The sequence below is a fragment of the Lissotriton helveticus genome, chromosome 1_2 (genome assembly GCF_964261635.1).
Source record: "Lissotriton helveticus chromosome 1_2, aLisHel1.1, whole genome shotgun sequence".
Lineage (NCBI taxonomy): Eukaryota > Metazoa > Chordata > Amphibia > Caudata > Salamandridae > Lissotriton > Lissotriton helveticus.
In genome coordinates, this window is record NC_136058.1 from 180882277 (window position 1) to 180909441 (window position 27165).

At 48.9% G+C, this 27165-nt stretch overlaps 1 protein-coding gene across 1 annotated transcript in view; it reads left to right on the forward strand.

Annotated features, from left to right (window-relative positions):
* Positions 1–27165, forward strand: part of NRDC (nardilysin convertase) — a 2150332-nt gene that overhangs the window by 1987577 nt on the left and 135590 nt on the right. The window contains exon 27 of the mRNA XM_078670713.1: positions 724–776. Within this exon, the coding sequence (XP_078526839.1) occupies positions 724–776 (53 nt within the window). The remainder of the gene's footprint in view (positions 1–723; positions 777–27165) is intronic.

The window sequence follows — 27165 nt, forward strand, 5'->3', positions numbered from 1 at the left end:
CCTTCCTTCTCGTAACTGTGGCTCCAGCCCTTGGTACCTTCTGCCCTCCTACAGGATTGTCCATTCCACCCTATACCCGAGATGAGACATAGCAGAATTAGAGTGGGATATGGCTGACCTCCATCCCTAGTAGCCATCATTAGCAGAACCAAATAACTCTCAGTCCCAGAGGACCATCACACATCCCCGGTGATGGCACCAGTCAGCTCTAGCCACCATCCTTTGAGTCTTTTGTAGCCCAGGTGGCTCTCTGACTAGAAGGTCCAGATGCAAAAAGGGAAAGGGAAGTTGTTTTGAGGCAAATATTACATAACCCATCTGTAAGATCGGACTGGGTATGAGAGTGCAGGAGTGGGATCTTTAAGGTCTACCAAACCAAAGCTTCAGGAGAGTAATGACTTCAGCAGGATTAGAGCTTCAGGAGTGTTTCGTTTGTCTCATTAAAGGACTATCTTTTGAGGAGTTACTCACAGAATTGAAAACTGAGCAGCCACAAATCCCACACTGAGCAAGAAACTGAGTTTTAAATTGGAGGAACAAAGGAGACAACATCTTGAGTAATTCCTAAGTTAAAATTCCATGATATTGTGCACAGAAAACTACAGAAACTATTTTTGTTTGGCAATTTTAATCATGTTCAAAATGCCATTCTGCTGCACGGGGTAAAGTGCATCTTAAGTCAGGGCACCAAAATGGTAATGTTTTTGTGCTGCATTTTTTCAGATGCATATGGAAGAGCCCTGTTTTGACATGTTGCGGACCAAGCAAACCCTCGGGTGAGACAAATGCATGTAAATTATGAAATGACTTTATTTTTTGTGGACTGCTGTCTATTGTATATCCTTTAATTTATTTGTACTTTCACACATCCTTCAGTTTGTATTATTCTGTGTGGAATGTGGTGCTCTGTTAAGATAAGCCTTATATTGGGGCGGGAAAGAAAGTGTCCCTATTCCTGAACCATCTGTGTCTTCCCTGTGGTTCAGCTTTTAAATCAGTTACTCTATAACCATGAAGTCCAGTTGTCAGTGGGACCTGGTCTAGGTTTTGGGAATCATTGGATTCCCGTATTCTATTGGGTGCTGAAGCCTCTGGGCAAGCTTTAACTTTGAGGGGTTAGAGAAGAGACCTTTTTTGTATATCGGTACTAGAAATGACTAGATCTTAAGCAAGTGTTTGACTCCATAAAACGTACTAAATTATGGATCGCCCTCTAGGATGTTGGTTTGCCAAAAGGGCTGTCACAACTTATTGTGTGCGTGCACCAGAATAATTATGCTCAGGTACGATGGCACCAAGGTACCGAACTCACTGGGAAGATAAGAGTGCACAAAGGAGTACGACAAGGGTGTGTCTTGGCCCTAACCCTATTACATTATATATAAATGATCTGATTGAATCTCTGTACAGCTGTGGGGGTGACCCTCTGAAGCTTGCAGGTAGACAAATTCCATCTCTCCTGGACGCAGACTACACATTACTGATCGTACAAACACCTATGGGCATCCAAAATATACTGAACAGGTTTGCAACTGCCTGCACTGAATTTGGTCTAGAGATAAATTGCTCAAAGACCAAATGCATGGCACCCCTATCACGGTTCGGAGGAAAAATTAGGTTGGGCTCTACTATGCTTGACCAAGTTAAGGTCTTCGACTACTTAGGTGTCAGACTGAATAGTAATCTGAGCTGGACAAACCAAATGGAAAAGAGTACCATCACACTACAGTATGTCGACTCAGCAGTGGCCAAAAAATTAAATCAGTCTGTTTACTGCTCCATTTCTCCAGCTTTTGAAATACACTGAGCTTGAGCGCTGGCAGAAAACAAATTCATAAGGTCCTTATTAAAACTCCCAAATAGCACTCCACTTCTACCGGTTTGGTTAGGTCTTGGTTTAAGAAGTTTTAAACTCATAGTAGAGTTGAAATCTCTATTGTCCAGCTAAACAGATCCTAGTAAAAGAGGCCGTAGAGAAGTTCAAAACCTAGATAGAGGAACAGGACGGGTGAAGTGGTTCAAAGAGGTGAGTAACTGGCTAATGAGATTAGGACTGAAGGCCATATGGGAAGACCCTAAATCCCTGACAAAAGATGCAGTACCTATTCTAAAAGCAAAGTTCTTGGCCTATATCCAGGACTCATGCTATGTTGCCGCAGCGCAGGGCTCCCTAACAGGAACGTTTTTGGAGTTTAAAAGTATTTTTCTATTTGAGTCAATAATGGATGAAATTGAACCTCCACGTGCTCTTTTTTTTTTTATTTGTCAACCAACCAGCAGCACATAGCATACAAATATTTCAATCTACATTATTCAGGAGCACATAGTGTTTAATGTTATAGTCCTAAACATACACATATCAATTGTCTCTGTGTGCAGTATCCGCATCGACAGGTGATAACTCGTCGTATATGTGTCTATACTTCCTACCCGTCAGCCCACCTCTCCATATTTCCCAGCATCCGCTATATGTGAGGTGCCCTAGCCTTGTTATCTTAAGTACTGGTTACTTCATGAATCAGATCGTGAGTCAGAGTTCTGCGCTGCTTGTAGGTAGCGGACACGCGGCTCCCAGAAGTCTCTGGCTCGCGAAGCTTGGTGTATGTCCTCTGCATAAGTCTCCAGTGTAGTTTTACAAAAGGTCATGTCCGTGATCCGGTCTTTAAGTCTGGGGGGTCTCTTGCTCCCTCACCACATCACTATGTGCCTTTTCGCAAGCAGTAATGCTACTGCTAACAATTTCCTGCGTCTAGCATGATGAGTATCCTGACGCCCAGTATGCACACTAAAGGAGTGTTGGGGATCTGTTCTGATAGCATTTCGGATAGCGTGGTTGTGACTTCGTCCCAGTATATCTGCAGTTGTGGGCATGACTATGAAGTGTGTAAGAAGTCGGCGTTCGATGCCTTGCACCTCTGGCCTAGTCTGTGTAACTTGGCCGGCGTATGGTATAGTTGGTGAAGGAATTTGAAGTGGATGATACGCAGGTTGCAATTCGACGTGAGGAGGGAGAGTTGTGTGCAGCTGTATTGCCAATCTTGTTCATCTATTGTCTCACCCAGCACTACCTCCCATCTACCCAGGGCTTTAGTAGGTTTCTCAGCCTGTTCCACCTAAGCTGCGTTATATAAGCGTGTTACTAGGTTCTTACGTTTGGGAGCTGTTAACAATATTTGTAATGTTTGCAGTTGTGGGGGCTCGTCAGGGAATGTGGTGTATAAGGACTGGACCGCCGTACGTAAGCGTAGATATGCACATTTCTTCAGTGGGAGTTGATGAGCGCAAAGTGAGGGGTCTGTCCATGCACCTGCTGGGGTTCTCCATCAATGTGCTGAAGTCACACCTGTGCCCCTCTCAGTAGCTCCTCTTCATTGGAGCGGTTCTGGACTCGGCGCAGTTTTGGCTTTATCCTCCCGAGCAGCTGGTTCGGGATATTCAGGCTCTGATTCCGATCTTTCAGCCTTTATCCAGGATCTCGGTAAGGTTGACGCTGCGGCTCCGTGGGCTGATGTCCTCCTGCATCCTTCTGGTGCATCACGCCCGGTGGCGGATGCGGGCTCTGCAGGGGTACCTGAAGTTTCAGTGGGCCCAGCATCAGGGCAATCAGTCAGACCACGTCCTGATCTCGGAGGGCACTGCGAGACAGCTGCAGTGGTGGCTCACGGACCGCAATTGTGTCAGCGGCAGATCCCTCTCCCTACCCAAACCCAAACCCGTACTCGTGACAGATGCGTCCCTCCTGGGATGGGGGCCACATGGGAGAGGCTGAGATCAGAGGCCTCTGGTCTCCGGCGGAGTCCCGGCTCCACATCAACCTTCTGGAGCTGCGGGCGATCCGACTTGCACTGAAGGCATTCCTCCCCTCTGTCCGGGGGAGTGTAGTGCAGGTGTTCACGGACAACACCACCGCCATGTGGTACTCCAACAAACAGGGCGGGGTGGGGTTGTGGACCCTCTGTCTCTGGCAGTGGCTGGAACATCAGGACATGACCTTGGTGGTTCAACACCTGGCGGGTTCTCTGAACGCCAGGGCGGGCGAACTCAGCCGTCGGTGCATGATGGATCACGAATGGCGTCTGAACTCTGACGTGGCGCAAGGCCTCTTTCAGCAGTGGGGAGAGCCTTGGTTAGATCTATTCGCCACCGAAGACAACGCGTAATGTCTTCAGTTCTGCGCATTGGAATTTACAAGGCGGCACTCGCTCAGTGATGCATTTTCGGAGCTGCGGTCTGTTGTACGCCTTACCGCCTATACCACTTCTGCCCAGAGTGCCTGAAGAAGATCAGGTGCAACCGGGCCCAATTCATCCTTGTGGCTCCGGACTGGGGACGTAGATTCTGGTATCGCGAGCTACTCAGCATGTCAGTTGATCCTCCGATTCGTCTGCCTCTTCAGGAGGAGCTTCTGTCACAGCAGCAGGCGACGGTCCTCCACCTGAACCTGTCCAGTCTCCACCTACATGCGTGGAGATTGAGCGGCGGCAGTTGAGGCCATTTGACTTGCCTCCTGAAGTCTGTGATGTGATTCTGGCAGCCAGGCGTCCCTCCACAAAATCGGTATACGCCTGCAGCTGGAACAAATTTGTGGCATGGTGCACAGCAAAGGCTGTGAATCCACTCTCTGCCCCTCTTTCTGAGGTTCTCCTCTTTCTTCTTTCTCTTTCCCAGCAGGGCTCTGCTCTGGGCACTATCAAGCGCTACCTCTCTGCCGTTTCTCCCTTCTTAAGGCTTCCTGATCAGCCTTCTTTGTTGTACATAGATTCTTGAAGGGCATCACCCATATGTTTCCTCCTGTACCTTTCGTGATGCCTCAGTGGGACTTGAACTGGTTCTAACTTATTTGATGTGCGCTCCTTTCGAGCCACTTCACAATTGCCCTCTTTGTCTTCTTACTCTTAAAACTGCATTCCTGGTTGCCATCAGCTCTGCCGAGAGGGTGAGTGAGCTCCAGGCTCTTTCCTCTAAGCTCCTTTCCTTTCTGTCCATCCAGACAAGGTTGTGTTAAGAACGCGTCCCTCTTTCCTGCCCAGGGTAGTCAGAGCCTTCCACATCGGGCAGTCCATCACCTTGCCCACCTTCTTTCCGCCTCCGCATCCCTCGAAAGAGGAAGAGAGGCTCCACCGTCTGGCCCAAAACGTGCGCTCTCCTTCTACCTTGATCGCACATGCCAGTTCCGGGTGGATAACCAACTCTTCGTTGGTTACGTGGGCGCTAAGAAGGGACGGGCGGTGCACAAACGGACCATCTCTCAGTGGGTCGTGTTGTGCATCAAGGCATGCTACTCTTTGGCTAAGAAGGAGCCTCCTGTTGGGCTGAGGGCCCATTCCTCTTGGGCCACGGCAGCTACTACTGCCCTGGGTCGGGGAGTCCCCTTGCAGGACATCTGTCAGGCAGCTACGTGTGCCTCGCTGCACACATTCGCAAGACACTACTGCCTTGACAGCCAAGTCCGGAGAGATGGCTTTTTCGGCCGTTCCGTTCTCCAGGACTTTCTGGTGTGATCATTGGTTCGCAGACCCACTACCGGGGTTGGTATTGCTGGGGTTCCTATTCTAAGGTAAGGAATCTAATACTAACCTGGTTCTTTCAGATGCACAAGTTACTTACCTTCGGTAATGATATATCTGTAAGAAACAGTAGTTAGTATTAGATTCCTTACCGCCCCATCCATCCTCCCCGTTCTGCGGACCGATATCTAGGGTTAAGGTATTTCCCTTTGAGAGCCCTAGTTTTATGGCACCGGTGTTGGTTTTTATCATGGCTCTGCGTTTCTGGCGCGGAAAAGCTGTGTATAAGAACTGACGTCCGCACGCGAGGGCGGCGTCTAAGTACTCCGACGATGTCATCCCGGCGCCGACGACGGACGCGGAGCCGCAGACGACTCCTAGCGACGAACAGGGGTACTGCTATGCAAAAGTTTCCGGATCCAGACTGACGCCAGGGATAATTCTAAGGTAAGGAATCTAATACTAACTACTGTTTCTTACAGATATATCGTTACCGAAGGTAAGTAACTTGTGCTTTGTGCGTAGAAGGAAGGGTCTTCATTATTCGGTCCATACACATTCACAATCGTTATGACTGTGCCCCAAAACAACCCTGTACTATAACATAGCGCCCTTGATCGTCTTTCACCGATTTAATATGTGTGAAAGGTGTATTGCGTTTCACCCAGAGCAGAACTCCCCTCGCATAAGAGGAATAGGACGATGTCCTCCTGTATGCAGCCCATCGGGCCCCTATTTATGTCTCTCTCAGTTTGGTCAGATGTGTCTTTTGTAGGCAGGCTACATCTATTTTATCTCTGTCCAGATACGCTATAACCTTGCGTATTTTTAGTGGGTTGTGTAGCCCCCTAACATTACACGTGAGAAGTGTCCGCGGTCTGCATTGGCCCAAGACATTAGTCGTCTGACGATTCTCCGCCATCTATCCCGTGCATAAGTCTACAATAATTAAAAGTGTCTCCCAATGTCGGTTTGCTACTTTGCTGTTGGTCAGCATTTTCTGATTATCTCCCTTCCCCACCCCCTCCCACTCCACTATCCCCATTCTAGTGGAGACATGCCAAGCATTAACAAGTAACATTACCTCACAAAAAAAACCGAGGAAAAAATATGTAGGAGAGTACGGTCTGCTTCCTATGGTCACCCCCACTTTTTGCTTTTGGTTTACTGGTTTTCGACTTAGATGTGGCTGTGGGCCTGCTAATCAGACCCACAGCCCAGATGCACTCTCTAAATTCACACCATGTACTCTAGGTACAACCACAATTGGGAATTGGTTCACCTTATCAGCCCCTGTAAAAGTGTACCCTAGGTACTCAGGGCATAGGTGTAACCAAGGCCTACCAGGGGCTGCAGCATGTATTATGCCACCCCTGGCTGGCCACTCAAACTGACAAAACTGGCTGATCACTCAGCTGGGGCAAGGTCGTGTAATCACCCCTTGCTTAGGTATAGTATTCCTATATCTACCCTTAAATATAGACACACAGTAACCTATAAGTCACTCCTATGGCAGGCCTTAACAATCCTGGAGGCAGAGTGCTTGGTCATGTGTGAGATGGTGCTCTAGCATGAGATGAGCCTGTCTGCAGCTTTCGGAACCATGTCCTTATTATTTGTTCTATGATATTGCCATACCATATACTCTTAAGTGCATTATGAACCTACCGGTTAAATGCTAACTTTGGTTTGGCTTTATCTAAACATGTTGTGTAAGGTAACATACGCTTTGGAATACTACCCCCTCGCCAATTCTGGCGACGGGGTTAGCATTCCCTCCCTTCTAGAGGGAGAAGACATGTTGTTGCTGATTATCCCGGTTAAAGTTAACCAGAGCCCCAGCGTCACAAAATGGATGCTGCTGCCAGAGACACAAGTCTGACCTCCTGCTGCTGGGAGTCCTTCCAGCGAGGGAGACCTGGACAATAGGTTTCCTGCCTGGAGAGGTGCGAGCACCACCCCAGACAGGATTTTGTATATTGGGACAGGGAGGGCTGAATAGAATGAGACATGCCTGGGGCACACTAGGTGCTCCATGCATATCCCAGTTCAAACCGGTTGCTGGGGCACTCCAGCCCCAGCTCTGGCGCGAAACTGCACAAAGGAAAGGGGGTGTAACCACCCCCCTTCCTGGTCCCACCCATAGGAGGGACCTAGTGAGTAAACCAGCCCCCCTAGTAGTATAAAGATAGGAGCTGACGCAGGAGACTTTAGATTTGATCCTGAACTGAAACTTGAAACGAAACTCTGGACCCTTCCACATTCAACCGACTGAAAGACTGAAGAATCTCCCTTGTGGCCAAGGAGTGACCACCCTTGGAAACCAGGCACCATCCAGCAACTCGACGGCTTGTTTTGTCCCCGTTCCCTCCGGAACTAGAGCGCAGAGCTTGACAAGACCTCGGCTCCAGGACTCCTCTGACCCCACTGCACGACTCCAGCACAGCGGAGCTCCGTGGAAGGCGTCAGAATCCGTGGAACCAGGCAACTTGGAAAGTCTTCAACTTGCTAACAGCGCAGCTCCTCAGGCATCCTCGAAGCTGTGCACTGGGGACTGAGACACCCCAACACCGAGGTCCACCTGCACCAAAGACCAGCCCTCCACACTCCACGAGATCTGCGTGGACCCCTTCGGCTTGTGTTCCGCTCGACGTGTTGTCCCGGTTGCTAGCCAGTTGGCTAGTAGCCCTGTGATGACGATTCCTTTGAAAATCCATCGCTGGTCTGGTTGCTTGTGGAGAAGTGTGGCTCACTGGTTAGAGGAGGCAGACCTGGAAGCAGAGGTCAGCCCGGGACCAGGGTTCAATTCCCGGCTCGGCGGGGTCTTGAGTCCTAAAATGTCCATGGACTTGACAATTCTCGCTCCGGTGCCTACTCGATTCACAGGTTCACACTCTGCGACTCTGGGCAATAGCTTGCATAATCTCCACAACGGCCCCTCGCGGCGGGATGCCTGGCTTTCACCTTGCGGATACCCTGCCGGGGTTATCTCACAGGGGAATACCAGGACGGGTTCCCTAAGCAAGCGCTTAGAAACCGCTTGGTGATTTGCGCTATATAAATTCCTGTACATTGACATTGACATTGGCACTTGCTTCCCTGAAAAGGTGAAGTACCTCAGACCCTCCTGGTCTGCACCAGAAGCTCCTTGTGTATCCTGTGTGGGTTGCCTTTGGTTAGGCTTGTTGGCTCCAATCTTGAAGTCGACCCCTCCATCTGCGAGGACCTTCGTGGGACAGCTCCTCTCCAGCACCTGGTCGTCCTCGACGCCTCCTGGTCCGCGTGGCTGCAACGACAAGCTTCACATCCGCACCTGATTGCTCCTCGACGACGTCTGGTTCCTCCCTGGTTCCACCCGGTCACTGGCTAGTGACCTAGACTCTGTCCCCTCTGCTTTCAGGTCCTCTTCATCCTAGATCCACCCTTGGATCCACCCGGACATCTTCCTCCTGGTCGCCTGCGGCATCTTCTTCCAAGGCTCCATAGGAATCAACGAGAAAACCGGCACACTTTGTGACACCTATGCACCCGCAGCCCGTGGGTGAGGTAAAGCGAGTACTTCGGTGCTCCTGTAGAAATTGACTATCCTAGTGTCTAGTTTTGTTAGTTGTACATTCCTAGTTAGTCCGGAAGTGTCCTAAATCTTAGATTACTTACCTTTAAAGTTCCCATTGACTTTCTATTGACTCTCGCGTGAGTGTACTGACACTGCACGGGCCGCCTGTGGGCCTCCTACTCCTAACCTAAGGGTCAGATAGTGTAGCCCCAGCGATTCCCTAGGCCCTAGGCCTTCTCCTTTCCCAAGTTGTGGTTCTTATACCACTTACTTAGTATATGGTTTTACGCGCCCCTAGTGCCTAACTGTAAATTGTGCTATTTAAAGTATTTCTAAGTGTAACTTGTTATGTACTTTTGCCTCTGACCTCATAAAGAGTTCAGAGGAGGGTGTTAGTGAATAAATACATATATATTTTATATATATCCTGTGTGGTGTCCTTTCATTTGATATTAAAGGGGTTACATATGGTAAAACAGCTGGCATTACACGCCCTCAAGAGTCTTTCAGCCTAAGACTGTTTTGTCCACGCTACCACTAGGATAGCTGGTCTATAAGGTTGACTTACAACCATCACCATAAGGGTTGTTTGGACTGATGCAAGGTGCTCATGGATGAATAGTGGACATCATATACCAGGCCAACTTCTCACAATCCACGACTGTGTTTAGACACTGCAGGCGTTCCCCGTGGACCTCCTGCTTCTCTTCCAGGGGATCCTCATCAATAGTCATAAGCACTGAATATTCCCGCCCATGTGCGGGACCCCGGAAACAATATAAAAATATATATGTATAAAACACATATATCTCGCTCCACATATATGTATGTACATATATCATTTTTCTCACATCAATGCAGCCCCAAAACTGAGGCTAAACAATGCAAACACATATACATGAACTGCAATTAGTAAGGAATCAAAAAACACATTAGGTCAAAAAATCCTTGAACTTTGTGTTTTAATGAGTCAAACCACTCATAAATCCTGAAAATTGCTTATAAATAGACATTGTTAGCCCTCAGGCTGCATTGTAAAACAATATCATAGAAAATGAAACCATTTTCACAATAACTGGCACCGTGCCTTTAAGGCAGCCATGACCCCAGGCTTCCCATCATGCCTCAGGGGTGACAGTTAGGCCAGTTGTTCTTTCCGGCTCCTTCAGTCAGGACCCTGGTGAAACAGCTCCTTTTCTTTTTGACTTTCTGTCAAAAAATATTCAGCTTTTACTAGAATTTTTGACTTCACTCGACGTCTTTTAGACATAGAGTGCTGTTTGAACACTTTTTGTGCTTAAAAAAGGTATTTTTCCTGTCAAAGATGCCTTCTCTCTTCAACAACTGTCCTTCATGTGTTAGGAAAAAGGCAAAGACTGACTCTCATTCAGTCTGTATCCTGTGCCTACCAGACTCTCATTCCTCTAAAACCTGTGAACACTGCCAGGTTTTATCTTCCAGGACTCTTAAGGATCGAGAGAGGATTAGAGCTTATGGGCTTTCTGAGAGAGGAAGATCTCCCAAGAAGCAGAAAAGTCGGAAGACGCGGTCGACGTCGAGAGGAGCCCCGACTGGTTCACATTCGACGTCGGGATCGGCGTTGGAGAAGCAGTCGACGGCGACGAAGAAGATGTCTTCAGCGTCTACATGGAAGGTACCTCCGCTTCAGTCAGCGTCGAGGGACAGGTCGCCGTCGAAGCGGAAGAGCTCGACGGCGAGCCGTGTGACGTCGAAACAGCATCGTCATGCTGTGACGTCGAGGCATTCTCCGTCGACGTCGGTCGTTCGACGTCGAGCCATCCTCCGTCGACGACTAGCCATGGTCGTTCGACGTCGAGGGAGCCTCTGTCGACACATCATCGGTCGACGTCGATGCAGCCAACGTCGATGCCTGGACGAGAGCGTTCGACGTCGGAGCGGCATTTGGAGTCGAGGCACGCCCAGTCGCCATCAAGTCAACGGCGATCGGCGTCGAAACAGCCTCCATAGACGTCGAGCAGACAGCCTTCAACGTCGAAGGACAGCCATTGCCACCCGAGGTCGACGGAGAAATCACGGTCGACGTCGAGGGAGCGTCTTCCTGCTCGGCGCTCGGCGTCGATACAACCACCGTCGAGGGATCAACAAAGATCCAGGGAGAGAAGTTCTTCGCAAACAAAGAACGTTACTCCTACAAAATCAAAGGAGGTGGTTCGGGACAAGGGAAGTGACTTGTTAGTCCAGACTCATGCCCTAGAGCCACAGTTGGGTTCTCCAGGTTCAGCATCGGCTGCGGAGGTGGAACAATCTCCAGTGCAGGATCCCCCCGCCAAGAGACGGAGACTTGCAGAAGAAAGATCTCGCTCAAGGTCTCCCTCTGGATCTCTGGTGAGTCTTTCCTCATCATCCTCATCATCTCGGAGTGGCAGATCCTCGGATGGACGGAGCGGCGCATCTAATAGGGGGAGGTCCGAATCCCCTGCAAGATCGCAACAGGATCGAACGGAACGACCTCAACGGTCGCGTACACCTGAGAAGGATCCCATCCACAAGTCTCCTTCTGTTCATCTTTCCCCAAGGTGGAATAGACCTCTTCACCACTGGGCAAAGGACAAGGAGACGGCGGAGCGCCTAAAGCGATATCGAGACCAACCTCTTCGCAGAGAAAGGTCTCGTTCTAAACACTCAAGCAAGAGACATTCTCGTCACAGAGAGAGATCTCGTTCCAAGACGCGTTCTAGCAGAAGAACTAGGTCCAGGAGGACAAGTAGTTCTTCAAGTTCGTCGAGAACACGATCTCACAGGGATTACTCCCCGACTCTTACTAACAGTCCACGCTCAAGAGTGTCTCCAACTGAGGATATTTTCTCGTTCCAAGATATCTTGGGCAGGGGAGCCCTGAAACTGGGAGTACCGATGACAGCTCCACAAGTCAAGACGACTGTCATATTCGAAACCCTGCAACATAGATCAGCACCCAAACCGTTGTTGCCGTTGGTTCCGGGTATAATGGAACATGTGAATGAAGTCTTCCTCACTCCGGCAACGGTGAAGTCCGTTCCAGCGAGGATTCTCAAAAAGTATCGTCCTCCGGAAGAGGATCCTCTGTTCCTCAAAGCTGATCCCCCGCCAGATTCAGTGATCATTACGGCGGCAAGAAAATCCAATGCGGTGGCTTCCTCATCCACGGTACCTCCGGATAAGGATAGCAAGGTGCAGGACTCATGGGGGAGAAGGGTGTGTAACACCTCAGCCTCTTTCCTCAAGGTTTCTAACGCGGAAGCCCTGCTCGGCAGGTATGACAGGTCTCTGTGGGACTCACTTCAGAGATTTACTGCAAAGCTCCCTGAAGAAGACAGAAAGGACTTTGAGGAGGTTCTGATGGAGGGCAGTCAAGTCTCCAACCAGATTATAGGATCGGCAGCAGATGGGGCAACTCTGGCGGCACATGGCTATGTGCACGGAGTTACAGCAAGGAGAACATCTTGGTTACGCCTCACAGCATTAAAACCGGAGGCTCAAGCAAGAATCCTGAACCTTCCTTTTTCAGGCACATCTCTCTTTGGAGCAAGTGCGGATGAGGAAATGCAGCGGATGAAGACCGAGTTGGACACTCTCAAAGCGGTGGGACTCGAGAAGAAAAAGGAATTTAAGAAGAAATTCCGTTCGAACAACAAGGGTTATTCGAAGCAGAGGGTTCAAACCCCTCAATGGCAGAAAGGCCAGAACCAGCAGGGCCAGCAAAAGACACAGTACAAAGGCAAGGGCAATTCCAAGGGAAATGGAAATCAGCGCCAAGGCAACAACTTCAATAAAGCGCAGCAGAAGCAATGAGTCTTCACTTCCCCCAGCGCCGTTACCCACTCCAGTGGGGGGAAGCATTACGCATCACAGGACAGAGTGGCAGGCCATCACCAAAGATCAATGGGTGTTGTCTACGCTGCAGAATGGGTACTGGGTTCGTTTCCATCGTCTACCTCCGCACGTTTCCCCGATGTCAACATCAAGTCACCAGCTACAAAGGTTAAAAGCAGAAGTAGCTACACTCCTCGAGAAAGAAGCCATCGAGAGAGTTCCGGTGTCCCAAAGGGGGAAAGGAGTGTACTCGAGGTATTTTCTGGTCAGAAAAAAGGGCCAGAAGGAAGAATACAGGCCCATTCTGGACTTGAGAACACTCAATCTGCATGTACGAAAAGAAAAGTTTCGCATGTTGGCGCTTCATCAGATATATCCACATCTCAGGCAGGGGGATTGGATGTGTTCGATGGACCTTCAAGATGCGTACTTCCATATTCCAATACGGCAAGATCACAGAAGATTCCTTCGGTTCCGGGTGGGGACCTCTCACTACCAGTTCAAAGTCCTCCCGTTTGGGTTGAAGTCGGCTCCCAGAGTGTTCACCAAGTGTGTCGCAGTGGTGGCGGCAGCTCTACGCCGCAGGGGAGTCTTCGTATATCCATACTTAGACGATTGGCTGTTGAAAGGTCCAACTCCAGGCAATGTAAGGAATCAATTCAAGACATGCATAGAACTTTGTCAACGTCTAGGTCTACATGTCAATTTCAACAAGTCTGTATCACAACCAACTCAGAGGATCCACTTCCTAGGAGCTCTGCTAGACTCCGAAGTAGGAAAAGTGTTTCCTTCGGAGGAGAGACAGTTTTCGATAGCCCTCAAGTGCCAACAAGTTCTTCTCCACAGGTCCCAGAAGGTGCGGAAGATAGCCTCGGTCTTGGGGTCGATGGCTTCCTGCATCTTCCTAGTGCCGAACGCCAGACTTCGGATGCGTCCTCTTCAGCAGGATCTGGAGGACAAATGGGACCAACACTCAGATCGGTGGGACGATCGGATCACTTTGTCGGAGGTTGCTCAATCTTCCCTCCAGTGGTGGACAAAGAGACAGAACATGCAGATGGGGGTTCTCTTCCATCAACCGCCTCCAACACAAACGATCATCACAGATGCATCATTGCAAGGATGGGGAGCGCACATGGGACCCCTACAAGTGCAGGGTCTGTGGTCTCCCAAGGAAAGCACTTATCATATCAACTTGCTGGAGTTGAGAGCGGTTCACCTGGCTCTCAAAGCGTTCCTTCCCTCGCTTCAGGAGAAAATGATTCTAGTACAGACGGACAACACCACCACGATGTACTATTTAAACAAGCAGGGAGGAACAAGCTCAAGGACTCTGTCTCTGGAAGCGCAGCGCATCTGGCATTGGCTTCTAGCTCGCAAGTTGTCTGTTCAGGCAGTCCACCTCCCAGGAGAGCAGAACGTGAGGGCGGACGCTCTAAGTCGGCACTTCGAAGACAGAGAAGACTGGGTTCTCAACGACGAAGTGCTAGACGACATTTTCCAGTCTTGGGGTCGTCCTTCAATAGATCTCTTCGCACACGACGAAAACACCAAATGCCCAAGCTTCGCCTCCAGGTTCTATCGACCAGGAACGAGAGGGAATGCTCTGTTAATGGACTGGTCGGGGCAGTTTGTGTACGCCTTCCCACCCCTTCCGCTGATCCCGAAGGTGGTGAGCAAGCTGAACCACTCGTGCACAACGATGATCCTGATTGCCCCAGACTGGCCGAGACAATGGTGGTACACAGACCTACTTCACCTATCAGTGTCTCCTCACAAGAGGCTTCCATGCAGGCAGGACCTGTTGTCGAAGATGAACGGGAGGATTCACCATCCCAACCTTCCGTCACTGAACTTGGCAGCTTGGCTCCTGAGGTCATACAGTACGGCCATCTAGGGCTGCCACAGGACTGCATGGCCATTCTGAAAGAAGCACGACGCCCTTCCACTAGACATTCGTATGCATGCAAGTGGAAGAGATTCTATATGTGGTGCATGCAGAATGGTCACAATCCGGTAAAAAGTCAGGAAGAAGCAGTTCTCCCATACTTGTTGTACCTGACTAAAGCAGGTTTGAAGTTTAACTCCATTAAGGTGCATTTAGCCGCTATTACAGCTTATAGGCGATCACCTTCACAAACTTCTTTTTTTCAGCTTCCTGCAGTAAAAGATTTCCTGCAGGGTCTAAAGAAAGTGTACCCTCCTGTTCGGCCTCCTGCTCCGCCTTGGGAGCTGAACCTAGTCCTATCAAAATTGATGGGTTCACCTTTTGAGCCTATTCATAAAGCTTCTTTACAGCATATTTCCTGGAAAGCGGCTTTTTTGATAGCGATTACGTCAGCCCGTAGGGTGAGCGAAATTCAGGCCCTATGTACTAAAGAACCGTATACGGTTTTTCATCTGAACAGAGTGGTGCTTAGAACGCATCCTTCTTTCCTGCCTAAAGTGGTATCAGATTTTCATGTCAATCAGTCTATCTCTTTACCCACTTTCTTTCCTAATCCCTCTACTCCAGCTGAGAGGGCATTACACTCTCTGGACCTGAAAAGGGTTTTAAAGTTCTATCTGGACAGGTCCAAGTCTATTCGACATTCTGATCAATTGTTTGTTAACTACGGTTCGATCAGGACTGGTCATGCAGCCTCGAAACGTTCTATCTCCAGGTGGATCGTTTCGTGTATCAAGCTTGCTTACCAATTGGCACAGAAGACTTTAGGGGGTTCCCCTAAGGCGCATTCTACTAGAGGTAGAGCAGCCACGGCGGCTTACCTGCAGGATGTGCCCATGTCTGAGATTTGTAAAGCGGCGACCTGGAGGTCTGTCCATACATTTACCAGACATTACTGTCTAGATTCTGACACGAGAGCAGATACCCAGGTGGGCCAGGCCTCCCTGAGGAATCTGTTTAACAGCTAGAATTTCTTTTGGCTGTTATGATTGGTTGGGTCATGTACTTCTCATTTACCTGCAGGTGGTTGATGGGCTTGCTATTCTATTCAGTGCTTATGACTATTGATGAGGATCCCCTGGAAGAGAAGGATAAGTTACTTACCTGTAATCCTAGTTCTCTTCCAGGGGTATCCTCATCAAAGTCATAAGCAACCCACCCGCCTCCCCAGGTAAATGAGATTTGGTACTGTTTTGTTTTTAATCTTGTGGTTGAGCCCTGTCTTCAGGGTTATGCAAAGAACAACTGACCTAACTGTCACCCCTGAGGCATGATGGGAAGCCTGGGGTCATGGCTGCCTTAAAGGCACGGTGCCAGTTATTGTGAAAATGGTTTCATTTTCTATGATATTGTTTTACAATGCAGCCTGAGGGCTAACAATGTCTATTTATAAGCAATTTTCAGGATTTATGAGTGGTTTGACTCATTAAAACACAAAGTTCAAGGATTTTTTGACCTAATGTGTTTTTTGATTCCTTACTAATTGCAGTTCATGTATATGTGTTTGCATTGTTTAGCCTCAGTTTTGGGGCTGCATTGATGTGAGAAAAATGATATATGTACATACATATATGTGGAGCGAGATATATGTGTTTTATACATATATATTTTTATATTGTTTCCGGGGTCCCGCACATGGGCGGGAATATTCAGTGCTTATGACTTTGATGAGGATACCCCTGGAAGAGAACTAGGATTACAGGTAAGTAACTTATCCATCCTAACCTTGGGTGGTTATAGGTAGCCCCAGCGGTTCTACAGGCCCGAGGCCTGCTTTCTAACTCTCACGTGGTTCTTATACCACTATTTTAGTAAATGGTTTGTGAGGCCCCCTAGGGGATGACGTATACTGTGCAACTTATCGTATGCTAATTAGGTTCCTTGTATTGTACTTTTACCTCTGACCTCATAGAGTCCAGAGGGGTGTGTTTAGAATAAATACATATATATATATATATAGATATATATATATATATATCTATTTATATATATATATATATATATATATATATAGATATAGATATATATATATATAGATCTATATATATATATATATGTATATATATATATATATATGTATATATATATATATATATGTATATAAAGGGTTGGATACTCACCTCTTCGTGGAGTGCGTCCTTTATCCAGAGGAAATCCAGGGAGATATATATATATATATATACACACCTTGGTGTGGTGTGCTTTCATTTGATCATTCAAGAGATTATAATTGGAAAAATAACCAGCTTAACTCGCCTCTAATTCTTAGCCTGAAGGCTGCTCTCCACAGCTACCACTAGGATAGCTTTCTATAAGGTTGACTTTACAACCTACTATTAATAAGGTTAGTTTGGATTGGTGCAAGGTGCCCACTAGAACGGCATATGTTATGTTATGTCACGTGTTCTTCTATAGCGCACGGCTGCCCCAGCTAAGGGGCGTCCCGGTGCCAACTTTTCACACCCAGGCGTCAGACTGGATCTGGAAAACTTTTTCCCCAGCAGTACCACTGTACTTTCGTGTGACGGTATTGTCCTTTTGTTTTCCTGATTTATGCCTCTGGGTTCAAGAGATTTCTCCCCAGACAGACTGTATGGCTGTTTAGCCAGGCTTTTCCTTCCTTTGATGCAGCTGGGACAGCTGTTTATGTGGTTCTGTTTAACCTCTGCCTATGAGCTTGTCTCAAGAGGTGTCCTTTGCTATTAACCAGACGGATTGTGCAACTTTTTGCCGCCTTGCCCTTTTATTGTTGCAGCTGGCCATCTGTTTCTGCATTTCTTTTTAGTCCTCTGTCTAAGAGCTTGGCTCAAAGAGGTGTCCCTTACTTTTATAGGGATGTGCCATACCTTATATGGGGTACTTGTTGGCTATTGTGTAGCTGCTCTTCATGGCACAGGAAGTTTCAACGGCTCCTCCGGAGTCTTATTCAGCTAGTTCTCTTTTGTCAACGCATCTTCCTGCTGTTGTTGGACATCTCCTCTAGTGAGACCCACAGGGTTGGTGCGGTACTCTCCTGGGGGTTTTGTGTTGTAGTCTACGGTTGGTCCGTAGTTCTTTCTGGTCTCTGTGGAGACACTCTGTGTGTACGCACAGGTTATGTTCGCTGTTGCAGGATGCCGGCGGTGTACCTCCCGCCCCTGTCTTGGCTGCGTTCTACTCTCACTATCTTGTCTGCGTTCTACTCTCACTTTTTAGTGTGGGGAAGTGTTTACATCTACTCTCTTGGCTCAGGCCCTGTAGGGCTTTTGACTAAGGGCGGTGGAGTTTCCACTAGCTACGTTTCTGCTGTGTGTTGCCTTGCAATCTATTTCTTTTTGCACTTCCCTGGCAGGGACTTCGCTCCGTTTGCTTCTTACGCGTAGGGTTTCAGGTCCTTCCACTCCGGGCCCCTGCGGATGTTTTCTGATTCACTATGGCCTAGTGCAGGGGTACTCATAGTACGGCCCGCGGGCCGGATGTGGCCCGGCAAGCCTTCCTTGGCGGCCCGTGGACCTTCGAGACAATCGTACCTGTGCTTAAAAAAATAATTTATTGGTGTTGGCAAACACCGCCGCAGCAGTGCTTGACTCGGAGACTTTGATCATCACTGCTCCACCGGCCCCCACAGAGCAGAGGCTTTGTTGTATTTCACCTCTTAGCGCCTCTGCATCTCCACTCTGACATACGACAAAGCCTCTGCTCTGTGGGGCCGGGCGAGGTGATTGTCAGAGTGTGGAGATGCAGGGGCGCTACAACAAAGCCTCAATAATATGTAAATGGTCTTTTAAAGACCTGGTAAGCACTTTGGTGCGACTGATGGACGGCTGTCTCTCTGCCCCCCCCCCTCCTTTAATGATGCGGTGTCCATTCACTCACAGTCGCGTGGACACTCCTGTAATTATCAGAAGGGCGGGCGCAAACTGCATTTTAGTCATGACAAACTTCTTGCCAGATAGGGATCTTTCTGTGTGTGCGCGCTGAGGAAGCTGTATCAGCTCGGGCTGAAGGCTGACACAGACAGACACACACACAGTGAGATGACAGAGGGGGAGGGAGAGGGAGGGCAGGAGGGAGAGGGAGGGCTGGATGGAAAGAGATGGAGAGGGAGGGCAGGAGGGAGAGAGAGAGGGAGGGCAGGAGGGAGAGGGAGGGCAGGAGGGAGGGCAGGAGGGAGGGAGAGGGAGGGCAGGAGGGAGGGAGAGGGAGGGCAGGAGAGGGAGGGCAGGAGGGAGGGAGAGTGAGGGCAGGAGGGAGAGAGGGCAGGAGGCAGAAGGAGGGAAAGGGAGGGCAGGAGGGAGAGGGAGGACAAGAGAGAGAGGGCAGGAGGGAGAGGGAAGGCAGGAGGGAGAGGGAGGGCAGGAGGGAGAGGGAGGGCAGGGCAGGAGGGAGAGAGAGGGCAGGAGGGAGGGAGAGGGAGGGCAGGAGGGAGAGGGAGGACAGGAGGGCGAGAGAGAGATGGAGAGGGAGGGCAGGAGGGAGGGAGAGATGTATGTATGCTGGGTCTGGTGGCTCTGTGGATGAAGGCATCTGCTGCGGGGACCTGTGTGCAACCTCATGGTCACAAGTTTTCTTTTTGTTTTAGCCCCGCCCCCTCCCCCTCTGACCCCGCCCCCACCGGTGCGGCCCTCGGCCCCAAACCACACTGTAAATTTGGCCCCCGAGAGAAAGTTTGTGAGTACCCATGGCCTAGTGGTTCAGTGCTGTCACTCTATTTCCACAGCTCTGTGTTCCGCTACAGGTATTTCACTGGTTGTGAGTTGCCAATCACAACTAAAGGCACTGTTGCCTTCTTTTGTGTAGGTTATGGTGCAAGTATTCTTCTTCAAGATACTCGTTGTCATTATACAGTGTCAGTATGGGACTGTTTCTACCCTTTTTCTGACAACCTCTGCCTGTGTATTTCACACTCCTTCGTGTGAGTGTGTTGGTCAGTGTCCCCGCCTGTCTCGCGAGGGCCACGGTTCCGTCCCTGTCTGGAGGGATGTTGTTGCTTTTTGGTGTTTTTGATACGGTTTGGTCCTGCTATGCTTCACACCGGTGCAGTTGGTACCTATTGTGCGACTTCCCTTTATCTAGGGCATACTCTTCGAGTTTCCCCTTCTTTTTCAATTTTCCTTCATTTATTATATATATATATATGTGTGAACAAGCTCCTTTTAGGAGTGAAACGCGTCATGGACGACACCATGTCTTTTTATTTCATCTTTGTGAAATAAATATATCTCACTGGATAATTGGTTTGCTGCCTCCTTTGATCTGTTTTGATTTCGAAAAATAAGTCACGACAAGAGGTCCTTACCTGATGTTCCTTCACCTCGGATTGGTGAAACAGGCATATCTGCTATGTGTATATATATATATATATACCTTGGGACAACCAGCAGTGTGGAAACTTGCATTGGTGGCAAAAAGAAGGCACCCCCCCAGTAGGTATATTGCCATTGGTTGTATGGGCTGCAATGGGGAGAGAAGAGGCATCATGGTGTGCCTGAGGAAGGAATCTGCTATGGACTTTGTTGGACACCCCCCCCAGGCACTCGAGCTGGTGTGTAGCCTGTGCTCAGAAAGTTGGGAGCATCACTGTGTGTTTTGGAGCGCCACTGAAACTTTTCAGCCGCCCACCCGGACTACAGGCACCAGCATGCTTTGCCTGTGGGAGTGTCAGCGAGAATGAAGTGCACCTGAATTGGAGGTGGGGCCAGAGTAACATTTAACAGGGCACGGTTTTCATCGTAGCTGTTCCCTGTGCTGACCCTGAAGGAGCCCGTGAAACTGGCACTGAGGAAGGCGGACTATCGCTGAAACGCGTATGCCTCTGTTTTATGGACTGCCAGCACTGCGCAAATTGAAAATAAAGCCCTTTAAAGATTCCGGAGTGTGTCGTGCTTGTCTCCAGGGATCAAGCGTGGTTTGATATATATATACATATTGACTTTTTTCTGCAATTAAACTTCAGCACCTAACTGGTCCGTGTCCGTGTACTTCTTGCCGGCTGGTGACATTCCAAAAGTGCATCAGGAAGCGGAGTGAGTGAGTGAGTGAGTGAGTGATAGATATATATATATATATATATACACACACATACATACATACATACATACATACATACACACACACACACACACGCTTCGGTGGAATCTCTTTTCAATCCAGGGTACTGGAACGACCAAGGCTCACCTCCGGACTTGGGAGGAGATGGGGCGGTGTTGCTGTCATTTGACATCACGTCGGGCGAGATAGAATTTCTGCCTTGCCCCCGCCTAATTGATCCCTTTGCCCTGGGGGTTGATGCGGTTTGGGGACTGGAGGGGACACTTTGTTTTTAGGGCCACAGTGACTCTGGGACTCACTCACATCCAAGCGCCGTTCCACCCTCCGCAATACCTACCAGCTTGGAACACTGCATGCTGGAACCTGTAGGCGCCTTCCACGAGGCGGCTGGAAGGAGGTATCAGGCGAATTGAACTATCTATGGGGGCGGGGCGGCTCTTCAGCAAATCAGGAGAGGCAGGATATTTAATCCGAGATGCACGCCTGACTCCTGTTTGTATGTTACACCCTTGGCGCTGAAGAAGGCACAGACGCCGAAATGCATTCGCCGGAAGGGGTGTTGTGAAATACCATTGCGTGTGATCTGAAATAAAGGTGTTCCCTGCTGTTATTTTTTTCCTGGTTCTAGGAAGGTGGATACCTGACTATGGTTACCCCAGATTTTTTGCCTTGTGTTTAGCTGGTTTTCGACTTAGTTGGCCTGGGACCCTGCTAATCAGGGCCCCAGGCTATCTGCTCTCTCTGTAAAATGGACTCCATGTACCCTAGGTACATAACTAATTGGATATTGAGTCACCTTCTCAGCCCCTGTATAGTGTACTATAGGTACCCAGGGCATAGGTGCACCCAAGGCCTACCAGGGGCTGCAGCATATTTTTTGCCATCCCTGGCTGGCCATCCAAACTGGCACAACTGGCTGATCACTCAGCCGGGGCAAGGTCCTGTAATCACCCCTTGCTTAGGTATAGTATTCCTATATCTAACCTTATAATCTAGACACCTATAAGTCACTCCTATGGCAGGCCTTAACAATCCTGGAGGCAGAGTGTTTGGGTTTATGTGAGATGGTGCTCTAGCATGAGCTGAGCCTGTCTGCAGCTTTCGTAACAATGTCCTTATAGCTGTTCTAGGATATTGCCATACCATATACTCTTAAGTGCATTATATTCCTTGCGGTTATTGCTAACTTTGGTTTGGTTTTATCAAAACATGTCGTGTAAGGTGTCATACACTTTGGAATACTACCCCCTCGCCAGTTCTGGCGACGGGGGTAGCATTCCACCCTGCTAGAGGGAGAAGACATGTTACTTCCATTAATCCCGGTTAATGTTAACCAGAGGTTCAGCATCACAAAATGGATGCTGCTGCCACAGACAAAAGTCTGACCTCCTGCTGCTGGGAGCCCTTACAGCGAGTGAGGCTTGGACAATAGGTTTCTTGTCACAGGGAGGTGCTAGCACCACCCCAGACAGGAGATAGTGGATTGGGGCAGGGAAGGCTGAATGAAATGAGACACTGCCTGGGACAGACATCCAACAGCCCGATCCACAGCCACAGCAAAGCTGAGACCCGTGGAGGCAACGTGAGACGTGGGACTGGCCATCTTGGAAAGCCAGCGAAGTGCTTTCTGTGCAGCTCCTGAGGCACCCTCGAAATTGTGCATTGGGGATTGAGAAGCCCCAGCCCCGAGCATCCTTTGCACCGAAGATCACCTCTCCACACTCACCGAGTGCTGCGTGGGGCCCTTTTGCATTTTCCTGCTCGACTGGTCTGTCGGGTCACTTGCCCGTTGGCTAGTGGCCTCTGTGACGAACCTTCGAATTTCCAACGCTGGTCTGATTGCTCCAGACTGGCCCTTGCTCCCCTGAAAACGAGCAGCCCATCAGACCTTGCTGGTCTGATCCAGAAGCCATTTTTGATTCCTGCGTGGGTTGCATTTGCCAAGGCCTGTTGACTCCGAATCGAGATCCGACACCGCCGACAGCGAGAGCCTTCGTGGGACAGTCCGTGCCCAGCGCCTGGTCATCGTCGACACCTCCTGATCCACGTGGCAGCGTAGACAAGCTTCACGACATCACCTGATTGCAACCCGACATCGCCTGGTTCCTTCCTGGTCACTGGCTAGTGACCCAGACTCTGTCCTCTCTGCTTTCAGGTACTCTACATCTTCGATCCACCCTTGGATCCAACCGGACTCTTCTCTCCTGGTCGCCTGCAGCATCTTTTCTCCAAGGCTCCATAGAACTCCACGACGAAACCTGACACACTTTGACACCTATGCACCTGCTTCCTGTGGGTGAGGTAACGCGAGTACTGCGGTGCTCCTGTAGAGATTTACATCCCTAGTGTCCTAGTTTTAAGTGGTTAAGTTCTAGTCCAGTCGGAAGACTTTCAAATCTGCAACTTTCCAACTTTACGCACCCATTGACTTCTATTGGTGCACGCGTGTGCATTTAGACACTGCACCCGCATCCTGTGGGCCTCCCACGTCCTAACTTCTGTTAGTCCAGTGTAGCCCCAGCGATTCTCAAGGCCCTAGGCCTTACCATTGTTCGTGACGTGGTTCTTATACTACTATTTTAGTATATGGTTTTAAGGGCCACCAGGGCCTATCCATATTTGTGCAACTTTTGTATGTTCTATTAAGTTCCTTGCTATACGCTTGTGCTCCTGTGCTCAGAAAGAGTTAAGGGGATTTATTTAGAAATAAATACATATATATTTTGAATATATAACCTGTGTGGTGTCCTTTCATTTGGTATTAAAAGGTTTGCATATGGTAAAACAACTGGCTTCACATGCCCTCTTGAGTTTAGCCTAAGACTGCTTTTGTCCATGCTACCCCTAGGATAGCTGGTCTATAAGGTTGACTTTACAACCATCACCTTAAGGGTTGTTTGGACTGGTGCAAGGTGCTCACTAGAATAGTGAACATCATATACCAGGCCAACTTCTCACATTGGTGTGCAGCGGTTGGGTGGTGTGCAGCGGTTGGGATTTGAGCTTGCTGTTGTTTTACCATTGTAATCTTTGATATAATTTGAAAGATCAGATTAGGTACCATAGGTACATATAACAAAGCTTAAAATACTTAAGTTCTACTGAACTTAGTTGTTGTAGAGGAAAGGGCCTAGCACACCCTGACTACAACTCCTAGAGAGGTTCTAGTAGGTAAACACTCAGTGTAGGTAGGTGCACACACCACACCTCACTAGACATGTCTGGCACAGGTGAACCTAGTTCTCTACCTGTGGTAAGTGACCTTCCCAAGGCACCCTCCAGATTTGAGATGCTCAACTTCCGAGAGATGAGGTCATTGTGTACCTTATAAATCAATGTGGAAAGGATCACTGGTCCTGCATAACCAAGGTCTGCAGGTGGATCGGTAGGTGTCTCCCAAATAAAAGACCCTGATACACGTGTTTTTTCAGAGTCGTGTAGCGGTATATGATGTGTCCCCGCTTCTTGTAACACGTGTCCGTGCGTAATCCTTGGGTCAGTTTTTGTTTGCACCCTCCGCCAGGAGGTTGTACCATTGGTTAAAACAGTAGTGATGGCGAATAAGTGAAATAGTGCTATAAAGGTGTTCTAAAATACCCGGACAGCCAGAGGTTCAACTTTAATATTTCTGGATTCGGGTAGAAGGTTAAGGCGTGTTGCTATGGAATTATTTAGGAATTCTAGCGCACTAATCTTGTGAGGTTAAAAGTGGTCGACATGTTTCAGCCTTATCTGCCTGTTGGTCAGTCGGCTTTCCTCAGGACCATAAAGTGATTAAGTGAAAAAAAGGAAAAGGTAAATTTGTAACCTGATTCGTTTTGTGGTAGTAGGTCACATTGTACCTGTAGTAAGAGAAAAGGGAGATAGTGCAACCACATTTGTAGTGAATAAGTGGGAAAAGCCACTTCAGCAATGTACAATGACATAGAGACACAGTTGAGAATTATGAAGCATATTATTAAAAAAACATATAATTAAAAGCGAGTTGTGCAATACTAGACTCAGAGTCACATTCATATTAAGCGTCAACGTGCTCATTCTCAAAATTCTATGCGGAATATTGTAATGTATAAATCCCAAAGTCGTATTTAGGCGTCATGAGATCATTTCTTTACAGTGCCCTGATATTAAAAGCGCTATTTACTTTAAGGCGCAATTTCATTGTTACATTACCATGACGTCAAAGGCGCTTATCAATTTTACTGTGTCATCACGATTATCTTAGACATTGGTATAACGATGTAATACCTTTTCGAGTATAGACTCTTGCTATTATTTCAAAGTACATGCATTCGTTATTAGACGGTACCAAGCACTCGTTTTACATGTATTCTGAAAATTGAACATGTGCATACTGCCGCTATAGTATCTTTAAATGCGCACTCTGGAAAGCCTATTCAGAAAGAGATTCTATTCGAAAAGTAGGCACTACTAACAAAAGTCTAGAACTAAGCAAAACTCAGTACAGAGCAGGGTCTTCACATGCGCTTATGCGTAACTGGACTGTGAGAAGTTGGCCTGATGTGCAGTGTTCACTATTCTAGTGATCACTATATATCAGTCCAAACAACCCTTATTGATGATTGGTTGTAAGTCAACCTTATAGACCAGCTATCCTAGTAGCATGGATACGAGCAGTCTAAGGCTAAGACTCTAGAGGGCGTGTTAAGCCAGCTGTTTTACCATCACATTACCCCTTGAACACCCAGTGAAAGGACACCACACAAGTGTTATGAAAATAGACAATGTATTTATTAGAATCACAACAACCCTGTACTCTTTATGAGGACAGGGTGCTAAGCACACAACAAAACTCTTATGAAAATACTTAAGTTAGCACGTTATACACAAATGCCCGAGGGGCACGAAAAACCATATATTCTAAAAGTGGAATGCGAAATTACTAGCAGGTAAGTACAGTACTAATAGGCTTTGGAATCGCTAGGACTTGACTAGGGAATCGTTAGATTACTTCTAGGAGACCTAGGGGACTCGGGTGCAGAGTGTGCGCACTCACGCGGGATGCGGGACAAAGTCTATGGAAGCTAGTAAAGGCAAAGTTAGTGTTTACGGGCGAACCCGACCTGGTAGGGAGAAAACGACAGTGGATCCTGACCCTTGGATAGTGAGGCTATGCTGGGACACCGAAGTGCCGAAGTTACCTAGCCCAGGGGCTGCAGCTGCATAGGTCTGAAAAGACGTCGGGGATCTCGTTGCCGGACCAGGAGCCTGGAAGAAGGAAGTTGCTGGCAGGCGACCAGTGAAGGAAAGTTCGATGGATCCAAGCCTGGATCAAGGAAGAAGAAAACCTGAAAGCAGAGGGGACCAAGTTCTTGAATCACTAGCCAGTGATTAAGTGGGCACCAGGATGGCACCGGGCGAAGTCACCGCAGTCAGGTGAGTGGGCGCTGCTGGGCTCTGCAGTCTCTCGGACCAGGAGGCGTTGTCGGCGACCAGGATGGAGGTGCGAGCTGTCCCACGAAGGTTCTTGCTGTCGACGTCGCTGGACCCAGGATTGGGCAACAAGTCTTGGCAAATGCAAGGCCCACGCGGTGGACCTAAAATGGCGTCTTGGGTGGACCAGGAGGGTCCAGGGTACTTCTCCGATGGAGGGAAGCAAGGGCCAGTCTGGAGCAACCAGACCAGCAGCAGAAATGTCGTCGGGCGTCGTCGGGAAGGCCACAAGCCAGCGGGCTAGTAGCCAAACAACGCGGTGAGCAGCAAAAAGCAGAAGGGCCCCACGCAGATCGTGGAGATGCTGGGGGGCTGCTCTTCGGTGCTGGAGCTGCTCAGGGTGGGGGCTTCTCGGACCCCAAAGCACTCACCAGGAATTCACTCGGCGGGCTTGCTGTTCAGAAGTCGTGCAGTCTTGAAGATGGCCGGTCCCTCGAGGTCTCGTCACACCCACGAATCTCAGCGTGACTGATGATGTAGGTAGAGGTCAGAGGTGCCAGGGAAGCCGGTTCTCGTCGAGCTGGGCAGTCGGATTCCGGAGGAAGGACGTGCAGCAGACCGCAGTGTTCTTAGATGGTGCCTGCGGATGCAGGGTGACTACTCCTTAGTCACAAGGGAGAAATCTTAGGAAGAAGTCTTGAGTTCCTTTCGTGGAAAGTAGTTTCAGGATTCAAAGATGATCTGATTTGGAAGGGGGCCAGTCTCTACCTTTATCTGGGAAAAGGGGGCTGGCACGCGACTAGGTCCTGCCCTATGGGTGGGACCAGGAGGGGGGTGGTTACACCCACTTCCTTGGCGGGCTTTCCCCAGGCCAGGGGCTGGAGTGCCCCTGGAAC